The 23022-nt window shown below is 36.2% G+C and overlaps 1 protein-coding gene across 3 annotated transcripts in view; it reads right to left on the bottom strand.

The window, feature by feature from the left end:
* Positions 1–23022, bottom strand: part of GRM7 (glutamate metabotropic receptor 7) — a 354665-nt gene that overhangs the window by 79520 nt on the left and 252123 nt on the right. For all 3 annotated transcript variants that reach the window (XM_063291614.1, XM_063291615.1, XM_063291616.1), the window contains exon 8: positions 19453–20388. In XM_063291614.1, the coding sequence (XP_063147684.1) occupies positions 19453–20388 (936 nt within the window). The remainder of the gene's footprint in view (positions 1–19452; positions 20389–23022) is intronic.

Here is a 23022-nt window from a genome sequence, read left to right as displayed (position 1 = left end):
CTGGGAATTTACAGAGACAAATCCATATAGTTTTCTTGGTGTGATCTGTTTATTATTTTTTATTATTATTTCAATTTTTAAGGTCACCCAAAAATGATACCGGGCACCATCCAGAAGTGGTTTGTCACGTAGAACTGGTTTGCCCTTTTTGCCTTCAGGAATGCTTTGTCGACTCCCAATCTAGCTCTCATTCCTGGAATTCTCTAGTTGTCTCCTGTCCAAGTACTAAATCCTGCTTAGCTTCCAAGCCCAAACAAGGCCAGGTTCTTTACATAATTTATGTAAATATGATTTTAAAAATAAGAGCTCTGGAGCCCATAATAGCTATAAGAAGTTTTAAAAAATAAATGGTATTAAAATATAGGATTAAAAGGTTCTCAAATGCTAGCAAATGTACATTTAAATAAAAATGCATTTGTGTAAGCATTTTTATTTAAATACAGTTTAAAAAGGATTGCTTTACTCTGTTACTCCCAAATACCTTGACCACATCTGTGATGTGTTTCTTCAATCTCTTGCAGATTATTTATATGATGCTTATGTCCTACAGAGTTATTCTGTCATTTTATTTCCAATATTTAACCCTTTTGCTGGATTAATATTAAATGAGAAGGGACCTGAGTTTGTAAATCATGGGGCTTACTCAAATATGCTACTCAATATAGTCAGGTGGTTAGTTTTTTTTCAATCTTAACTCATTAACATCCCAGGAATAAAGGGACTGAAGAGTTGCATTCTGCATGAAGAGTGTAGTTATACCTTTCATTATGTAATTGTTAAAGATAAGGAACCTTTTAGAGAGGAAGAAATAGCAATCTTAATTCAGCATGAGAAACACGTCTGCGTATATAAAATTCAGATCTAGAGTTTTAAGCTCTCAGTGATTTGTCTGAATGATGCATTAATCAATATTTCTTTCTTTGATAGATTTTTTTAAAAAAATCTCAGCTTCTTTGTCATCCTTTCTGTGAACTTGTGGATCAAATTAATATTTAAAACATCATATCCACCTATTGGTAATTCATCACTTGATGAGACAGCAAAAATTAATCTGCAACATGAATAATAAACAAACAGAACAAGATTGAAAATATTTCCATTGAATTTGTTTACACATTAAATTATTAACCCAAATTTCCTGTACACCAATGTTGAAAAATGTGTATTCATTAGTAAATTGACTCATAGACTTGACTACTACAAAAATTGTTCCAAATATCATAGTCTCTTCCTTAAATTATTCTAACTATATTTGAAAAGCTGATAAAATTGCTGATTTATGTTTTGCAGTTCTCTTTCCAATTCCATCTTAATATTTGCTGTTGTATTTTTCTGAAGTTCAATAGCTGTTCTTGCATGTTCTTTTAAATAAATGCTTATCACTGTGGTTTCTATAAGGCACAGAATGTTTTATGATTTCAGAGTTTCAGGGCATGTTGAATAAACACCATCTCAAAGCATTACTCATTCTGGAATAAAAAAGAAAAGCAAGCTGAAATATTCAGCTACATTTTTACCTCTATTGCCTAAAAAAATCTACAAGGGTATTGATTTCTTCAGGAAAATTGCTCTGAAAACATTGTTATGATTGTTCATTGGCAGCAGCAAGGCACTTTTAAGTACCTTGCTACTTTGTCTGATTTCAGGGTTTATTTTTTTTTAATATTTGTTCCAACATTCTGTATTATTTCAGAACAGGTCCCTTGAGGTAGTCATTTGAGATATGAGATAGGTGCTAATATTTCTATGGAAGTTTTATTTGCTGTTTTGATTTTTTTAATTATCTGGAAATAATTATTTGAAGGAACCTTTTTATTTTTCATTTGTACATGTAAATATATCAAATTACTTATCTCAGATTAAACATCAATATAAATACATAGCTAAGAAACTATTAAATAAATGTTGATATAATTATTTAGAGGTGTTTCTACATAAATTTCTTACAGAATTCAAGCTGGCACATTTTATTTTTTTTAAAATCACTACTGTACAAGTAGAAAGTCATTATGTGATCCGTCTAACATCATGGCAGTTTTCAGCAACAGTTATATGGCATTTCATACATTAAAGGCCGAAAAACATACTGTATTTAGAAGCAGTTTGAATGGAAACATAATTTTGATCCTTATTCTCATGACAGACTTGTATAATCCCAGTCTGAAAATTGCAGACATTTTTTTTTTCCTTTTTTAGAAGTCATGGACAAAGAAGAGTTTTAATGCTTTGGATTAGCTTAGTACTAATGAACTCTATAAGCCATTTCAGTTACTACAAGATATTTTTTTCTTGTTCAAAATTGTGAAATGGCATTATTTGCAGCATCTAAAACTTCTGAATTACTATCAATATTGGTTTGAATTTTGGATGATTTTAACCCTACATTTTAAAATAAACAATTAAAGTAGAATTATTTGCAATAATTCTGGAGTAAGATATTAACAAACCAACAGTTATACTTTAAAGTATATAAAGTATGATCTTAAAATGAGATTAATTCAACAAAAGGTTTTCTTTCATATTGATTGGACACCTCAGGTAACACTGGAAAAGGGTTGACTACCAACATCACCCTCACTCTGCTGGGAATATAAAATTAGTGAGGGGACACTTACTCATCTAATACAGAATTATCCCACTATTATGCAACTTTGGATTAATACACATAGGTTTGTTAATTTGGTGTTTCAGATATCAGTTTGGTTTAAAGATGTGAATGTACTTTATAACAAGAAGAATAAAAATAAGAATAAGGCTAGGAGGAGGGAGGAGAAGAGCAAGAGGAAAAGGAGGAGGGATTACCATAAGGAAAAGCTATGGATATCCATAGTTTGTGGTGCTCAGTAAAATTACAATCTTGGTTTATATTGTTCACTTTGTTTATTTGCTTTATAAGTAAACTAGTAAGGCTGATCAATATTATTCCATATAGGTTGAGTTAATGATACTTTAAAAATAGCATTGAGTGATTTTTTTTTCCAATATGCAATATGTTTTTTTGTTTTTCTCTTTTCTCTTTTCCTTTTTGTACATGAAAGCAATTAAAATGCACAAACACACACATAGACAACCAACTCTTTCAAAGATAGTTTTAAAATTAATACTTGGAAATTTTCTGTTATTGAATTAAAACTAAATACTATGCATATGAATTGTTGAATCATGAGAAGTACATTAATGTCTCAGTATATTATTATAGATGACAGCCCCAAAAGTGATAAAAATAATTAAATGTTATATTGTCATCTCCAATCAATTTGATCAATGATTTTCAAAGCATGAAAAACAAAATTTGAAATTACTATCCTTGCTTGAGTTCAACAGATTGAAGTTGCTGTGTAGCTGAAGGTCACACAGATGAACTGTGTTGATGCCAACCCAGAATTTTTTCCTCATACAATAGGTAGCTGAAATTAGCTTGTCAAACTACCATTTTAAGTTAAAGTTTTTTTTAAAAAAAATGTTTAAAAAGTTTTTCATTTTAAAGAATTAAGAATTCCATGTCATTCTAACATGTTTTAAAGAAAATAAAAGTGAAATAATCTTAATTATTAAGATAACCATATTCTTAATTAATTGACATAATGTATGAAAGAGAAAGATAATTATTTACAGTATATTGGCCATATCACTGATCTTGAACTAAAGAAGAGAGTGATAACTGTTAGCAGATTTCCAGGAAAGCCTTTGACCCAGGAGAGATCAGAAAAGTCACACACCAGGCATTTCTATAAAAATAATTTTATTTACAGAAAACAAACATATTTAAAGGCTGTTTGCTGAGAGGAGAGATTTCTCTCAGCTGCATACTCTCTGCAAGCCTACACAGAAGGGAAACTGAAACTAAAACAAGTCCAGGCAAGTTCCTCCCTTAGGCACTGCAACCATTAACACGTGAAAAAGGGACAATTAAATTCAACCTCTTCACTCAGCCAAAATGATTAGTTATCATAGTAACCTTAATCTGTAGTAGAAAAACATATTAACACTCCCCTTTTTATACTACAGAATAAGACACAAACCAATTTTCTTTGACAACTCTGTATGTCTTTCCATTCACATTATTTTAACATTATCTCCTCTTTGGTTTAACAGAAAGCTACCATCCTTCTTCCTGTGTATTTCCAAACCTAGGTTATTTGTTACAGTTCCAAGGCTTTTTAATGTGAAATGGCTTTTCATGCAGGCTTCGAAATCAAGCCTTTGTTTTTCTGTTGGTGTGAACAGCAGCAAATCATCCACATAAATGCACAGATACATACAGCCTTGTTTGTCTTTCTCCATATATACACATGGATCTGCTTTTCCTTCTTCAAAACCAAAATTCTGCAGTTCATCTAATTTTTGGTTCCAGGATCTAGCAGCTTGTTTTAACCCATAGATTGACTTCTGCAGTTCACAGACTAGTTTCTCCCTTTTTCATAGCCAGAGGGGTTGCTGCATGTATAATTTGTGGTCTAAATCACCATAGAGAAATGCAGTTTGAATGTCATAGTGATGAACTGACATTCCTTTGAGTGCAGCAATTTTTAACAGTAATCAAATTGATTCACCTTTAGTAACTGGTGCAAAAGTCTTGTCAAAGTCTAAATCTTTCCTTTGAGTGAACCCTTTTGTAACTAACCTTGCTTTATATTTTTGGATTTTGCCATCAGCATCCCTTTTCAGTTTGAAAACCCACCTGCAACCTAGACAGCGTTCATTGGGAGGCAGATTTACCAGTTTCCATGCTTTATTTTCTTTCAAGGATGGTAACTCCTGTTGCATGGCAGAATGCCAATTTTGTGCAATCTCAGGTGGTAAAGCATTCACTTGTTCTAAAGACTCAGGTTCTGTGAATATGTGAAAAGCCTTTACTGTTTCAGCCTGAAAACATGATGGAGGAACGCCTTTATTACTCCTCTAAGATCTGCGAGGTAATACAGGGCTTAAATTTTGACTCCTATCACTTTCCTGAGAAATATCTGTCTCATCAGACAAATCTTCAGTTTGCTTTTCTGGTTTAATATCCTCATCAGGCAAAAGATCACCATCAGCAAGTTCTTGCTGTTCTCTTGTGGTGGTCAGATCAACTGGAGAGCTGGAGTTTAATGTCCCCCAGTTTTGTTCAGCAAAAGAAGCGCTTTTGCTAATTATCAATTTCTCTCCCTTTATGGACCTGTAGCTCCTTTGGCTTTGTTCATAGCCAACAAAGATGGCTTTCTTTGTTGTGGGGCCTCCTTTCCTTCTCTGCTGTTTTGGAATATGAACCCATGCAGTGCTACCAAACACTCTAAGATGGTTTATCTTTGGTTTCACACCATAAAACAAATGGAATGGACTGTCCTGAATCACAGAGTTATACAATCTGTTTTGTACATAACAGGCAGTAGATATTGCCTCCCCCCAATACTTAAACAATAAATGGGAATCTTTAAGCATGCATTCCATTGCATTTTGCAAGGTTCTGCCCTTTCTTTCAGCAACACCATTTTGCTGAGGGGTGTAAGGGCTAGAAAGAATTTGTTCTATCCCCTTTTCCATTAGGAACCCTTTGAATTTGTGAGAAAGGTACTCTCCTCCTCTATCACATTGGAGTGCAGATACAGGCCTACAGAATTTTCTATTTGCCCTTGTCACAAAACCTTTAAATTTCTCAAATGCCTCATCTTTATGTTTTAAGATGTAGATTAATGTGTATCTTGAGAAATCATCAATGATGGTCATTGCATACCTTGCTCGTCCAAGACTTGGAGCAAAAGGACCGATAGTGTCAGAGTGTACAATTTTCAAAGGTCTAGTTGTAACTCTGTCACTGTGCTTACTCACAGGATCTTTTAGTGTTTTGCATTCTTTGCAAATTACACAATCTAAATATTTCTCACAGGGTTTTATCTTTAGGTCAGCACACAGCTGTGGCATTTGTTCTATATACTTGAAATTAGCATGACCAAATCTCCTGTGCATCAGGTGTACACATTGGTCATGATATGGCGTGTTGCCAACTGCAGCCTTGCAGCTTGGCTTCCTTGCATTTTGCACAATGTACAAGGAGTCTTTTAATATACCAGTAGCACACAATTTTCCATGTTTACGTATCTCACAACCATTTTTCTTAAATGTTATGACATACCCTGTTGCAGCCAATTGTGCCACAGATAAAAGGTTTGGTTGTAAATTTGGCACATACAACACACCTTTTACAGTTTCTCCCAAGCAGGATAAATACAAGTCACCTTGTGCCATAATTTTGGTCACAGACCCATTAGCCAAAGATACACTTTGTCTTTCAGTTTTAGACAGTGACAGAAAAGAGCTTTTACAATTACATAAATGACAATTGGCCCCAGAATCTAACACCCATACATCAGAATTACCCTTCTCAGCAACCTGTGCAATTTGGGTTGTCTGAAGAGCCTTCTTCTGTGTTGACCTTGTGTTCTTCTTCTCTGTCTTTCTACTCTTGGGTCTCAAGGTACAGTCTTTCTGCAAATGTCCAGCTGAACCACAAGTGAAGCATCGCTGGCTGGCTAGTGCTGTGGCCTCAGCTTCCTTTCCCTAGTTTTCTGGTACTGCAGCTTTCCAGAAGAGATGGGGGGGGGATCTTTCCTCTCTATTCTCCCATTCAGCGAGTAAGCGCTGTGTAACATACGATGGGGTGAGGTCTGCTTCAGGCATAACCCCCAGGGTACAAATCAGCATGTCTCACGTTTCATTCAGTGAGGACAGGAGGATATAGGATTTTGTGAGAGGTGTAAATTCCATTCCTCTCTTCTGCAACTCAACAAACAGCTGCTGAAATATAATACAGGTACTCAGGAAGGCTATCTGCCTCTGCTAGGTAGGCTTTGTACAGCTTTTTTGTCAGGGTAACTTTACTCCCTGCTGTTGCCTTTACATATAAGTCTCTCAAAGCGTCCCAAAGTTGCTTTGCAGACTGCATACCTCGCACGTGGACTAGCTGATTGTCTTCAACTCCCAGGATAATGGTGGCTCTAGCCTGCTCATCCTGTCTAAGTCATTCAGCACTGGGATTTTGGGGGGTTTGCTCACCAATTGGCAGCCAAAGTTTCTCTCTGCGAAGATACATCTCCATCTTCAGGGCCCAATTCAAATAGTTGGTCTCTGATAGGCGCTCCAGAGGCATCGCTGAGGGCTGGGAGGTAGCCATGGCTTCTTCCTTCTTTTGCAAGTCACCTCAGCTGGCTTCTTTGTCCTGTAGACCGGCAGTTGCTGGAAAATCTCCAGGTGGCTCCAAAGAAAATCTTCACAGGTCTTTGCTACCTGCCTTTAAATTGTACATGAGGTGTGGAGCTGATCTCTCTATTCTCTCTGGGGTTTTACTGGGCTTCTTACTGGGTTTACTGGGCTGCTTACTGGGCCCATAACCTGTTAGCAGATTGCTAGGAAAGTCTTTGGCCCAGGAGAGATCAGAAAAGTCACACACCAGGCATTTCTATAAAAATAATTTTATTTACAGAAAATAAACATATTTAAAGGCTGTTTGCTGAGAGGAGAGATTTCTCTCAGCTGCATACTCTCTGCAAGCCTACACAGAAGGGAAACTGAAACTAAAACAAGTCCAGGCAAGTTCCTCCCTTAGGCAATGCAACCATTAACATGTGAAAAGGGGACAATTAAATTCAACCTCTTCACTCAGCCAAAATGATTAGTTATCATAGTAACCTTAATCTGTAGTAGAAAAACGTATTAACAATAACCACATGCAACCAACCACCTTTTCCACCCTCAGCCTAACACAGAACAGAAGAAAAGAAAATAGCAAATCATACAAATAAGTGGAGTGGAGTTAAGACATCTGGCTAGAAACCTGGAGATCTGCCTTGGGCACAAAGCCAGCTGGCCCAAACCTTGGGCCAGTTACTCTCAACCCTAGGAAGAAGCCATGACAAACTACTTCTGAAACCTTGGCAAGAAAACTGCAGAGACTTGTCCATGCAGTTGCCAGGAGTAAACACCAACTTGAAGGAACAACTAGAACAACAGCAAAAAAGATTACAAGTTCCAGCCTACATACATTTACTTTATCACAGCTATGGGGATGGTGAATTGCATAACTCAAGATTGGGTGGGATGGAATGTCATAAGTGGGTGTGCTAAAAGCTATGTTTTTAGTTCCACAACATATACACTGACAAATGGCTTCATGGTAGCCTTTGGACAGGGACATCCTTGAATATATTGTTGCTATAGCAACTCCCATTTCAGGCAGTTTCTCAGAGGTATACAGCACTTTCCTGGTGAAATACACATTAGCCTTGTCAGTCAAGCAATACTGTATACGGCAAGAAAAGAAACATAATCCTTTTGTTTTAAGAAATGCTCAATAGGTAGAGTACTCATTTTCTAATGTGACTTTATTTAAAATGGTACTTTGTGCAGCTGGAAACACCCCATTTATATTTCCTCTCTGTGCCCTAAAATGGAATGTGTGCACTTGCCAGAGAAATAATATGCTGCTAAATGGAACTGGGACATCCTGATCACCCTATTTATTTGAATGGAAAAGACAGCTGGAAACTCATACACACGCATACATGCAATGACACTAAGTGGATTTAGCAACAAATGGGTTTAAGAATTTCACATTTCTCATAGGAAAAGAAGGCAGAAGTTTCCATAACACAGCCATGAAAACAAAGTTTTGTTTAGGAGCAATATTTTCACATTTGTATCCTTCCCTGCTCTGACACTAAAGTATACTCACTCTTAACATAAATGGTAAGGTTAGCGATGAATACTACTTTCCATGTGACAGTGAGAGTTCAGTAGTCTATGAACTAGAAGAAGCTTAATAGACTTCACAGCTAGCTATACTGAGAGCTTCTTCAATTAGTTATTAAGAATTTGTTTAAGGTGTCATAAAAGTGTTAAAAGAATTTGAATGATCATGACAGATTGCCCCAACAAAATCAATGGTCTACTCTAATAATTTCTCCTTGACTGCATAGAAAAAAAGCCTAGAGGGGAAATAAGACTCAGTATCCATTCTTTAGCCAATGCTCAGTTCCACCTCTTGCTACTCTTTAAAGCACTTAGACAGGCAAGCTATAATCATGCATTATTTCTACCCAAACTGTTTCCTCCAAGATGCCCATATATTTTTTTAATTTAAAAAATCCTCTTTTTTTGCTAGAGAAAATTGCTTGCAGATATATTTGCCTGTCTATATATTTACATGTTCTGACATTATTTTCACAATTTTTTCATACTTACAGATAAAGATAAATATACATAGCATATTAAAATAAACACTGGCTATGTAAGATTTCAGCAGATGTTTTTACTGTTTCAGCACTTCTTATAAATTAATTACCACTAAATATAGCATTCCAAGCAAAAACTGTAAAGAAAGTGTTGGCTTGAATGTAAATGCCCCTCCCCCAATGAACATGTGATAATAAAATCACTTCTCCCACTTCCCTAAATATGAATTCCTGTCATAATAATGGGGTGGGGGGGAGCTTTAATTGAAGATACAGAGAGTCATAAAAAAACAGTATGCTTCATACTGCAGACAAAACTTTCTTATGATCCCATCATTTGACATTGCACCTAATAAACCTTTATTTCAGTTTTGGATTTTTTCTACATAACAGCTATGTATTGTCCAATCATAATAAAGGTCATGATATACACTTACTTTTTAAACAGGAACCATCTACCAAAAAAGCTCCTTTTACAGGGTATTCAAGCATGCAGTGTGATGTGATTTTATCCTAAGACTGCATTCTTTTTAATTGTTCCCAATCAGAAAACATCTTCAGAGATAACTGACAAAGATACATGTCAAAGAACTGCAAAGGATTAAAGAGAATATCCTAGGAAACACATTCCAGTGTTCAGTGTTTTCAGTCTCCCTGGGCTTCCTGTTTGGCCATTGTGAAATTACAATATGGCCTAGAAGCACATTATATAATCTGTTCTCTTTCCATGTGGGTATCATATGCCAACATTTGAGCCCCTTGCTATAAGGTAAGAGATTTAAGGTCACACCTAAGGTAGTTCCCAGACAATGTCAGAAGGGTAGGGGTGGGAAGATTGAGGAATCAATAAGATCTGAAAGACTTCCCAGCCTCCGACTTCTGATTCAGAATCTGCTACAGCACAGATAGTAGTGGCTGCACCAGCTTGGATCCGTGATCCTGGAATACCATGAATTAACCTTTCCTGAAAAAAAATTCAGTACACTCTCAAGATAATTGCAACAAAATATTATTGTTGGCAAGAAAGTTCTCAACAGAATAATAGAGCAGTTTCCATAGTACCTTGTGTTTATCTGTACATTTTGAAACTAACTGTTTTAGAGACTAGAAAGTTAAAAAAAAAAAGCTTTTCTGTCTTGAAAATACAAATGTATCAATGTAGACTTCTCAGGTGTTAAGGCCACTTGAAGGAGTTTAGGTTTACCACTAGACCATCTCAGAAAATTAAGGCAAAAAAGAAAAAGAAGAGGGATGCACCTTTCATTGCAAACATATCTAAACTGTGTCTCTCCATAACCATAATGCCCATGTTACCTATATATTATTAATTTTCATGCTGAAAATGAGATCTGTTTCAGATTTATTCATTCAACTTACCAAGATAACTACCTATTAGTCTATGCCTCTACAAGTTTTTGTATGTGTGTGTGTGTGTGTTTGTGTGTACAGGATATATTCTCCTGCATATAAACACTCTGAATATAATACCCCTCAATATTTTACTACTTTTCCTGTTTCGTGACAAACATATACTGTATATATTTTACAAGCCTCCAAAGAATAAAAATAAATGAAAATGCAAAGGAATTTCCAAGTAAAGAAAAAGGTTCCAGAAAATAATTATATTCGCTGTGTGCCAATAACAAATAATTTGCTATAGGACTTGGTGGACTCACTTGCCTACTCCGCTTTTCATTTTGCAATTCTAATATTTTGTTTCAATTTGGTTTATTGATTTAATTCTGCTCTGTTTGACCTTACAGAGGCCATTTGTGCTCTTTTCAAGTGCCACTTGGTATTGATTCTGCATAAGCCTATAGTTTCTATAATTGGTCTAACACTTCTTGGGAGTTGACTTTGCTTCTGATCGAGGTATTCACAGAAATGGAGAGAATTTAAAACAGCTCTGTAGTCAAGGCCAATTATATTGGTAACATTATCATGAGCATTTTGTTTGTATAACATCAGTTTTCTAGACAGGTGAGTTAACAAGCTGTGATACACCATGGTGCTTAGCTGGGAAGCAAATGGCACATGAGGAATGTCAGTTACCCTGAACTACATACAGCTGTGGAGGAAAGCTTTGAATGACAAATGAGCAATTGTTTTCAGAAGGATAAAACCAACACAACACATAATAGCATCTCTGAATGGGTGTGATTGTTATTAAAGTAGTATGATGCACTATACTGTCTACAGAATAGCTAGTATTAGACCTGAATATATGAGGTATGATAAACTGTTAATTCTCCTTATGTCATTGGACATCAATGGCTGGTGCTTATAGACCTGATAATGAACAACAGTGGAGGGGAAAGGCTACAGGTTCCACTAGCAGAAGTACTTGGTTAAGAAAGCTTTTTGTTTGTTTGTTTTTGTTTTTTGCTTTTATATACAGAAAAAAGGAAAAGAGAAAAAAGAAACAGAAGAGAAAAAAGAATAACTGTTATATATAGCATTAAACTTTGTTCACACAGCATAACTGACCACTCTTTCCATTATACTTATAAAGAACTACTTCATAAGTAGAGATTGAACATACATCGTCTACCCAAGATTGTAAATTTTGGATGGCACTGTCTTTCCATCCAGAGTATCTTTTTTTAGTTGTTTCTTCTTCTCCTCCTTCCCTTCCCCTCCATTAGGACTTTTTACTCCAAGTTCCATCTTAACAATACTGATTAATTATCTACAAAAATATTGCAGGTTTGGAATTGTCCAAAACTCATTTCAGTGCTGACAGAAATTGAGGAGTTGCATCTCTGCCAAATAATATTAAAGTATATTTTACTTCATTCTGATTGGCATTTAGCTGATCTAAAGCATTAGTATCCATGTTTTACCATGACTTAAAAGTAAATACCTGCCATTTTCAGACTGGGATAACCCCAAAATATAAGTTTATTGTATGAAAAAAAATCAAAATTATTCTTCCACACCAACTTCTTCCAGGTATACCTGGCAGCCTTTAATGCTAGAAATACAGTACAGTTTTGAGTGAAAGGGGAAGCAAGTAGCTGCTGTGATATTAGAAGGGCACATCATAACCTTCCAAACATATCTATAATGGTTTTTAGATTTGATCACTTGGATTTCATAAAAAAAAATAGAAATCACAATGAGTACCCAATGATTAGCCTTAAAGTCAGAAAGTTAACCCCCCCACACACACACAAGATCATATATCTGTAATTTAGGTAATTAAATTTAGAAGTTTGCCCAATGCAGAAAAAATAATCTCTCTTAATAATGTCTTAGTCTTTTTGAAGATAGTAATATGGGGGTCCTTTTAAGTACATACAGTATATCAATCTACTCATTTTTACAACATTTAACTTTCCCCATAACTCATTGGGAGTTTTCACCATCTCTCTCTTTCAGCATTAATCTCAGGTAAGCAGTTTGAAATGTTTATGTCTACAAAGACTTTTTTATTGGATAATTATTCCAGCATATTCAGAGGAATTTAAATATCAATAAGAAGGCAATTTTTTACAGATTTCCATAAATACATTAGAACCTATAGGACTATATGAGACTTACTCAATAATTTACTAAGCTGCTGACTTGTGGGGGAGGAATAGGAAACTAGCACATCTCCGAATGAGCAGAGATGACAACTGTGGCAAAGACCAAAGAACCAGCAAGTAGACCAGTTCTACAGAACCTCTCCAGGTAAGGAGAGGACTGGAGATTACTCACAGTACTCTGGATGGCTGCTCCTTGTGAGGAGACTGCAGGACAACAGTCTTCCACAGGTTTGAGCATCAAGATATGAAGGCAAGCCATCATGCTCACAACCTCGACACAGCCTTTTAAAGGACACTGGGTTCACTGGCCTCTCTTTTTAAGCTCTTTTGGAAATTACCTATTTAACTGTCTTAAGGTAATAGAGATCTTCAAAATGAGAAGTTAGAAAAGACATCTGGTGAGTTTTACCTTCATTCTTGAAAAAAAGAAAAAAAATTAACTATAAGCTTAAGAATTTAAAGAATTTGAAATAAATGGCAAAAAGCTAAATAAGACTCTGATCTAAGAAAGTTATAAAATGAATTAAGGGACCAAACAAATCTGGATTAGGCTTTTACTATAAGATTTTGGAAATAATTATATAAATAAACAGCCTCTTGTGGGAACTAATTTGTTTTGTCTATCCTTAGTCATAACAGAAATTCAAGACTTTACAATTTCAGAAAGTGGAAACTAGAGGGGACTAAAGATTCCAGGAAGACAAGGAAAAGGGGGGAAAAGGTGAAACTTGCCCTTTGTTTTTGGTTAGTACTGGAATTTACAAAATGACATAAAATGTTGTGACATTTGAAATGCTCCAGGAGATTTTTGAAGAATGGGGTGAGAAATTAGTAGCTACAGTGTCAACAGTGATGTCTGCTTCTATGGTTAGACTATGTCAAAAAGATGTTAACAAAGGAAAGATAGATGTGAAAGACAATATTTTGAGAGATTTATAGCATAAAGAGGTGAAACAAATTTTGTCTGACATAGAAATATTAGAGCCAGAAATACTGGAAAATAATAATTAAAAAAAAGCATAGCATATAAGACAAAGAAAACAACTGAAGTGGAAATATAAATGACAAGCCTAGATAATGACTTGGGTAAGGACTTTCTAATTGGCATGCAAAAGAAGCTGGTTAAAGCCTTGAAAATTAAAGTGGAAATACAAATGATAAACCAAGTGAATGACCTGGACAATTATTTTTTATTGGATTTACAGCCTTTGGGATGGGAAAAAGAAACATTGGAGATCAAGTTCTCCAACAACATCTGAATGAATTAAAGATCAAGATTGTTAGAAGTAAAAGGAAGGAATATAAAGTTGGTTTGTTTGACCAAGGTTAAAATAAGACATATTTTTATAAAACTCTGGTAACCCTTTATGGACTTTTTACTGATACCAGGATTGAAAAGTTGATGATTTATGGATTTGCATGTGGATAAGGGATGGGTTATGGGAAGAAGAGATGCTTGTTTGTAACCTTATATGTGGTGAAGAGTATTAAGTTTGTTTATACTTGTGATGAAGATCAGAAGTCACTTCTTTAAATATTTATTTTCTTTTTTCTTACTTCTCCCTTTTTCTTTTTCTTTCCTTGCACCTTTTATTCTTTCTTTCTATCTCTTTTTTTCTCTCTGAGTTTAGTTTGTATTTGCTTTTACTATTGTAATCAAAATTTTCAATAAAAAATATTTTTAAAAACTAATTTACTAAGCTGCTAAACTATATCTAAATGTAGGTATAGAACAATCATGATTATCAATAAGACATAATACGTCATCACAATATGTAATAATGATAACAGTTTGTGTTCAACTCCAGCTGCTTTATGCCCCAAATGTCCTTCAGTTGCCTGATAAGAGAGATCAGTGGTTTCAAGATCAAATTAAATATAACAGAAGATAAAGGGCAATCTTGACAAGCTCCACAAGACTTCTTGAAGGCGAAGAAATAATTCTAGTTATAATATTGTTGTCTGAAGGATTAGAGTTCCACATATTAATCCAATTAATTAAAAAAAAAGGGAATCCATATATGGTGAAAACTTGCTCCAATATTTGGATCTTTTAAGTTCAACCTCATTGGTATATCTCATTCCATATGATATACATCAATCTACTCTGAAAAAACAAATAGACCAAGATCTGAGACAGTGTGGACTGTTAACACCAGTCCTACTTGCTTTAGGCCTAGAAAAAACCCTGGTAGAACTTAAGGAGAAGGTATGGGATTTAGACATTCAGATAGACAGAGCCAAACTTTCCCATCTGTCACACAGACAAATTGCACTCTCCCCCGGGACATTCCTCAACTGACTCTGTAAGATTTTGTATGCCCCACACAGAAGGGTCTTCTCCCTAGCCCATATAGATGCTCTCCCTACTAGAGTAACAGCTGGTCGATATGAAGACTGGGTATGCATTTGCTGAAGCATAGAGGTTGAGTCTGTTTCACACATCCTTTTAAAGTGCTCACTGAACTTCTATCACTGATAGAAACTGTTCAGTGCCTTCAATGAATCGCCAACTCTATAGGGTTTCTTCCTTCTACATATGTGCTGCATATACCCTTACTTATGCATGTATTAATGGTGTTGTATTTTTTAAATTCTGTGACTTGGTCTTGGACCATAAATAAGCAAATAAATAAGTTCAACAAAACCACCACTGCCGAATCCAGTAATAATTTAATATTATCTTTCCCGGATCGGGAAACCCTTCTCTCAGTCACTCATGCCCTAGCATCTCCTTTATGGATTATTGCAATATGCTCCCATGGGCTACCCTTGAAAAGTATCTGGAAGCTGCAACTGATGCAGAATGCAGCAGCGTGGGCAGTTATGGGCGCCTCTAGGGCTGCACATATAACACTTCTGCTGCGTGAGCTGCATTGGGTGCCAGTTTGCTTTTGGGTCCAATTCAAAGTGTTGGTTATGACCTTTAAAGCCCTTCATGGCATGGGCCCAAGTTACCTGAGGAACCATCTCATCCCAATCATACTGACCGATCCCACCTGGTCCAGCAGGAGAGGCATGTTAAGGACCCTGTTGGCTAAATAATTTTGACTGGCAGGGTTCAGGACGAGAGCCTTTTCTGCCATTGACCCACCCTGTGGAACATCCTGCCCCCAGAAGTGAGGTTGGCCCCCACTCTTCAAGCCTTCCAGAACAGCGGTAAGACCTAGCTCCGCCAGCTAGCCTGGGGATCCAATAGTTGTATGCAGCCCTAGGGGTTGTTGGTGGGTTGAGTATGCTTTCTCCGTCTTTTAACTTTGTATATTTTTTGTAAGATTTTTCATTCTGTTTTTACTTGTAAGCTGCCTAGAGTCATTTATACAGTGAGATGGATGGAGCATTAAATAAAATAAAATAAAATAAAATAAATAAATAAATCTGAGGCTTGTTGCCCTTTTATGAATTTAGATAGCACAGGATGGACAATTAAAAGGCCATATTGGCTATGGTCCATGTGCCAGGGTTGCTGTCATAATTTTGGCATCAACTATCAACAAGAAAATTGGACAATAGCAACCAGCAGCCTTCAAAACCTTTCAATAGCAATCAGCAGCCTTCAAAACCTTCAAAACCTCTAAAACATTGTTTTAAAAACCTTATTAAAGATAGAAAAGTGTTACTCAAAAATGCACCATTATAAACCTCCAATAGTATAGAAGCAAACAAAAAAATCTTTGTGTTTTTTATGCCAATTAATAGGGTAGTCATTGTACTGGCAGCTTTTTCTCTTTTCATAGATTTAATAGTATCTATTCTGCCCTGAAGTGACAAAGATGCAGCTAGATAAAAAACTTAGCCATGTGTAATCTTCAGAAGAGCTATATTGTTAAAAAATGATTAATTTCTTCCCCAGTAACCTTTGACTCAACATTTTACAGTTGTATTTCATGTTTGTGTGTGTGTGTGTGTGTGTGTGTGTGGAGAGAGAGAGAGAGAGTTAGGATATAAAGCATCTAATAATTATATTATATATGCTTTGCCCTAACCATCCTTAAGATTATAAATATTATTCATTCTTACTGTTTCATTTTAGGGACCAATAATTTAACATATTTTCCCCCTGTTCCTAATATATTTGTTTTATGCAGTTCAATGAATATTCAGTATCATGCACACAGAAGGAATTAAGTTCTAATTTAGCAGACAGAAAAGCTTTATACAGTTCTAGTGTAGGTTGTGTTGCATACAGTATGTACTCAACAGTTGCTTAACTTTATTTCTCAAACTTTCTTATTTATATTTTTTATTGCTTTTCCATGAAGCATATCCAATAATGCAACCTTTAATAATAATACTGTACATTAAAGGCCACCAAACTGTTATTTTAAAAACTATTCAAATATTGTTTTTATCTGCTTTAAAAAAAAAAAGGTGATTCCTTTAAGCAAAATCTTGGGGGGGGGGAAGGACATTTTTTTTCTTACAATAATTGATAGTGTTATTGGAGCATGATCAAAAATTTAATTTTGGAGTCAAAAAGATGTGCACTTAAACTGCAGAAGTGCAGATAAAGAGATAATTACATTGCTTTTGAAGGAGGATGGATCAGTGCATTTAAGAAGAGGGTCATCTGTTTCTATGTGACATGTGTTAATTTGAACAAAATATGCTTTGCTTCTATCGCTACCTCTCTACTAGGTGCTGGTTGAAATCAAATACATGCTCAGCACACAAACCATAGAACTAGAGCTATTGGGATAAGACAATGTTCAGTGTAGTAAATTGACTGCAAAATAGTTTTGGTTGAGCATCAAACAATACTTTATAACTCTGTGCACAAAATGAACAATACCAATGTTGTTCAAGTAAGTTGCACAATTTTCTCTCACTGAGATATAACAGACTCAGTACAAAGTAGATATCCCTCCCCCACGCTACTAATTGGACCTGGAGGCTGACAGAGAAACAAAATTAGCAGCTTAATCTTGTATAAAAGCAGAGAAGAAGAAGATTATCTAGGGACATTAAGCAAGCTACTAAATGTACAGCAACAGACATGGGGTTGTATTTAATGCTGCTTGTCAAGAGGGGAAATCATCAGGAGAATAACTTCTTCCCAAACATGCTCCAGAGTATTGGAATGACCTCCAGAAGTAAGCAATATTGGATGGGACTCACTGTACTTTTTAAAGGATGCTCTCATTCCCTAGTTTTGGCCCACTAGATATTGATGGGGTCTTGAACGGTTCCATGGTCCTCACTGGACAGATTCCAATTCTATTTAATTTAAATTGGGAAATATGAATCAAATAGGAGAGAGCATGATTTCCGTTGCCTGCATGTTGTTATTTAATTCATATTGGTAGAGAATCAGAAAGAGGCTATGACATTTTTTGTAACCCTGTAATATGCACACCCCATATCACATGTATTCAGCACCTAACTTCTCCTTGCCTCTTGGAGCACAATTGTTGTGGGCCTTCATTTCCAGTGCTGCACATTGAATGTAGCTACGTGTGAATGTAAAGGACAGGGAGAAGGCCTTCACATACAGTATATGTGTATGGTATAAGGCGAATGGTACCCTTCATATTTACAGCTGTACTCAAAAGAAGACATTCTCCTTGCACATGTTTACATTGTACTTGCAGTTACTTGTAGAAGGCATTACATTGAACATATGACATCTAGTGAGAAACTACATCATTCCCAGTTCCTAGTTTCAGATTTGGGAGATACAAAATACTTTAATATGCCTCTTGGTTTTATTTCTTGAAATTCATCACAAAAGAAGGAGTGAGAAGAATAAGGAATATTACCGAAACCCATATTCTAATACATCATATGTAAATTTTGCAGTGAAAAACTGAAACTGTCAGGACAGTTCAATTCAACAATGACATATGGTTGGTCACGGTTCTGTTCAGCCTCTGCCTGCCTAGTTCTTCATCTCTTTTAATTTCCTGGACATTTATTTACAGTTAACCATTTATTTGTTCATTTAATACATTTCTAATGCAATTATTTATTTAAAATTGCTGCAGTCAAAGTAGAAATTATTATGCTTGGCTATGCTTGTTCACTGCATCCATGTATTACTACTGTTTTTATCTGTGTAAGATCCCATGAAGATCTAAACCGTTAGCCTTGGAATGCAATTGGTATAACTTAAAATTAGCATAAACTAACCTTCTTTTTATTCAACCCAGAAATGCAACACAGTATTTTTTGCAGCAACAAGAGGTTGCTGGATGTTAACACTTACTGTTAGGTATGCTTGATTCATATTAATAAGGCTGATTCACTATGTATAATTTCAGCAATGGTTGTTACTATTTACTTAATATTTGAGAAACTGATACCATAGCTATAAGCAACCTTATGCTCTCCCTTTGTCTGAGCTGAAAAATGTGGGTCTGAGCAAAATGATTTTTGACAGACAGTAAGAATATGTTCTGCAAACAAAGCTGATTAAACTACACACTGCCTCTCATACTGAAATAATAGCTACATTCTAGGTTTGGCTGAAACAGATACAACCAGGGACCTAATGGATTAAGTGATTCTTAGTGATTATTCACCACTTTATTGATCACCATTATCACCATTTCCTTCACCTAACTACAGGAAAAACACCACCACCACCATTTTGTATAGCAGAAGCATTTACCAAGCATTTTTGTCCAAACACTTTTTCCCATATCCTGAAGGCTGTTTCAACATACCTTCATATTTTAAAACATAATGATTTTATAAATTACTTGATTTTCACCTACCTTTTCAGCTGCTTGGGAAGTGCAAAAAAATATTGGAATGAAGGCAAGCCATACTATACATGTAGTGTACATAGTGAATCCAATGGGTTTGGCTTCATTAAAATTCTCTGGGACACCCCGAGTCTTGATGGCATAAACAGTACATGTAACCATGAGGAGAATGCTATACCCCAACGAGCATATTATTTGTAGATCCGTAATGTCACATTTGAGAACGCCTCTGGCTTGATCTGGTTCCATAGACTTATGTTCATCATAATCTATAATACTGTTTGGTGGATCAACAGCAAACCAAATGAAAACCCCAAGAAGTTGTACCGATATCAAACTTGATGTGATTGCTAATTGCGATGTTGGGCTAATAAGCCTGGGTGCTGTCACTGATTTTTTGCCCTGTTCAAAGATGCGATAGATGCGGTTTGTTTTAGTCAACAGAGCAGCATAACTTATGCACATTCCCAATCCCAGGAAGATACGCCGGAAAGAACACACAGCAACATCTGGTTTGGCAATCATTAAAAAAGTGATGATATAACACAGAAATATTCCTGTCAACAAAACATAGCTAAGTTCCCTTCCAGAAGCTCTCACGATAGGAGTATCATTGTACCTAATGAAGGTTGCCATAACAAATATGGTGGCAATAATTCCAAGCATGGCCAGAAAGACTGGGATGACTGCCCATGGCGAATGCCACTCCAGCTTGACAATAGGGATAGGACTACATCCAGTGCGATTCTCATTCGGCCGTTGATTGTAGGAGCACAGCTTACAGCTCACTTCGTCAAACTGGTACTGGTATCCATCGCACAGTTCACATTGCCAACAGCAGCTCATCCCTTTCAAAATCCTTTTTCGTTCTCCTGGTTTACAGGGAAGACTGCAGACAGAAGAAGGGGTTTTCTTCACACCTTTGCCCCACTGCATTTCATCCATCTAAGAGTAAAAGAGTAAATAGGACTGGTTATCTGGAAGTAATTATCAAGAAGGCCTAGTGGATTGGTGAGTTGATTAACAAAAAATAATAAATATGAATCTATTAGAGTAAAAAAAAGATCATAGCAATGTTAATCAGCCAGGAAGAAAATGAGAACTGTTGCTGAGGAAGAAAGAAATAGAAATCAAAATTTCATGAAGAAGCAAATAATAAAGGAAATAAAGGTTATTACCATAGGGAAATAGTATGAAAATAGTTTTAGTTGGAAACCCACATAATTTAAACAATGCATTTTCTCCTATCATCACTTGCATTATTATAGTATTCTTACTTTGTGACCACAAAGCAAACACTTGGATAGCCAGGCATAATTTTTTAGAATATGAAGAACCCATTTCATAGAGTTTGCTTGAAGTGTGGCCATAGTTTAATGAACAGTGAAGCCTGAACAAGGGTGACTCTTAAAGCCTTCTTGAAAGAGGCCTTGATAACTTCTTTCCACATCTTGAATGAATTATTTGCCATTGCTGATGTATCTGCTCCCCATCCCCTCTTACTGGCAGCATGTTTTGATGTTATGCATGCACAGTGACATATGTTCACACTGGCTTTCAGGAATCCTGGCCCACACTGTTTCTTTTCACTGGAAAGAGTTGAATAACAGCAACATAGCTGGATAGTATGATTTGAATCTCCCCCCGCCCATATACTGTATTTCTATTAAAAATGCTATTTTAATTTGGCAATTTCAAGCAAGCCCATGAAGGATTCCAGCTTTATTTTCAAACAAAGTTATCTAGTTAGTATAGTTCCTGCCTATGCTAGTCTCAGACAAATTGAGACTGGTCCAATTTTTTCATCTTCTCCCTGAAATACCCTATTACATATTAAATACTGAACTCCACTGAGGACCATTTACCAATGCTACACATTTATATTGAACAGCAGTGAAAAGATGATTGATAGATGTTCAAATTTCCTCAGACCTAACCATGAACTGAATATGCTGTTTTAGAATGAGAAATTATTTGTCTTTATGCGTGCAGACTTTTTTTCTAAGTCACTTTATAATGCAGTCTGGCTGTACTAACAAAGACAGTAACTGGAACACAAACTGGTTTGTTCTTTTCTGTATAAATAGGCCATGTATTTGTTTCAAAATAACAAGGGATTATTCACTGTGGGCAAAATGAAACCTAGTGAGTTGAAGTTGTACTGCACATTCCAAGCAACAATGGAAAAATGGTCAGATGGATACCTCTAAAATGCATTTTAACAATTATTGCTCAATTTACTAGGTGCTTATTAATTATGTCTACATATCCCATCAGATCTGGCAGGAGAGGCACACTTTGGGTCCCATCTCCTAGGGAATGTCTTCTGGTGAGGCCCAGGAAGGGAGCCTTTTTTGTCCTGGTGCCTGCCTTTTGGAACATCATTCCCCTGGAGCTTAGATTGGCCCTAACCCTGCTGGCTTTTTGAAAGGCCTTAAAGATCTGGTTCTGCCACTGAGCTTGGGGAATTGGATGTGTGGTAGAGTTTATGCAGTAGCTGTGTTAATTGCTGTTGCTGTTCTTTGTGCCATGGCTGCTGATTGTACTTGTATGGTTTTTATACCGTTCCTTGTTTTTATATAGTTTTAATTCTTGTTAGCCACCCAGAGTCATGAATTTGAGATGGGCAGCCATATAATTTGGATGGATGGATGGATACAATTAATCTAATCTAGTGTCAGTCCAGCAGACAAAAGGTAATGTATTGCCTACATGAAATATTCCCAAAGTAGTTACTTTGCCTCCCCACTCCACCATGGCATTAGGGTAACATCTGGTAGTTATGGTAGTCCTGACATATGGCAGTCAGCTCATTTTACATTAGATCAGGAAATATCAGTAACCAGACATATAGAAGAACTTTAATATATGCATAGCAAGTTATTGCATAGCATAACTTGAAGCACTGAATAGAAAAGTATACGCATATGCTAATTGATTAAGTGATTGAGTAATTGATTTCGATTGCCTGACTCCAAAGTGACTCCCAGAAATCATATCACAGAAACATAAAACATACCAAAAACATGAAATCAGTGCAAAATACGGTAATGCAAATAAACACAATGGTGACAATTTCACTCCCCAAATGCTGTCTAGACCAGGCCCACCACAAGCAGGTGTGCAAGTTGTGCACTGCACAAAGGCACCATGACATGGGGGACACCAAATCATGGGAATAGTAATAGACCAGTGCCATATCCAGGCTGGGGGAAGAAGCCTATCCAATTTCTACTCTGCATCTCTGTGCACGTGCTGTAGAAGAAAAGGGAGAACAAAGCACTGGGGAGCTGCAGCTGCCACGTGATGTGACTTGACACTTTGGCAGCAAAAAACGTTTTGCACAAAGGCACCTTAAAGGTCAGCAGCAGTCTTGTTCCAGACCAATTCATTCTTCAGTAGTTCCTGAAGGCCAGCAATGTGGGTTCTTGACTGACTTCAAAAGGGACCCCACTTCATAATATGGAGGTTGAAATCAAAAAGTGCCACTTCCTTCATTGATGAGCCTAGAGAACCATCAAAAGATATAGATCTGATGATTGCACTGGAATCATGCACACTTCTTTTATGTGGTTCTCT

Source organism: Candoia aspera, chromosome 2, assembly GCF_035149785.1.
Source record: "Candoia aspera isolate rCanAsp1 chromosome 2, rCanAsp1.hap2, whole genome shotgun sequence".
Lineage (NCBI taxonomy): Eukaryota > Metazoa > Chordata > Lepidosauria > Squamata > Boidae > Candoia > Candoia aspera.
Note: the sequence above shows the minus strand (reverse complement) of the source record. Positions and strands in the feature narration are given on the sequence as shown.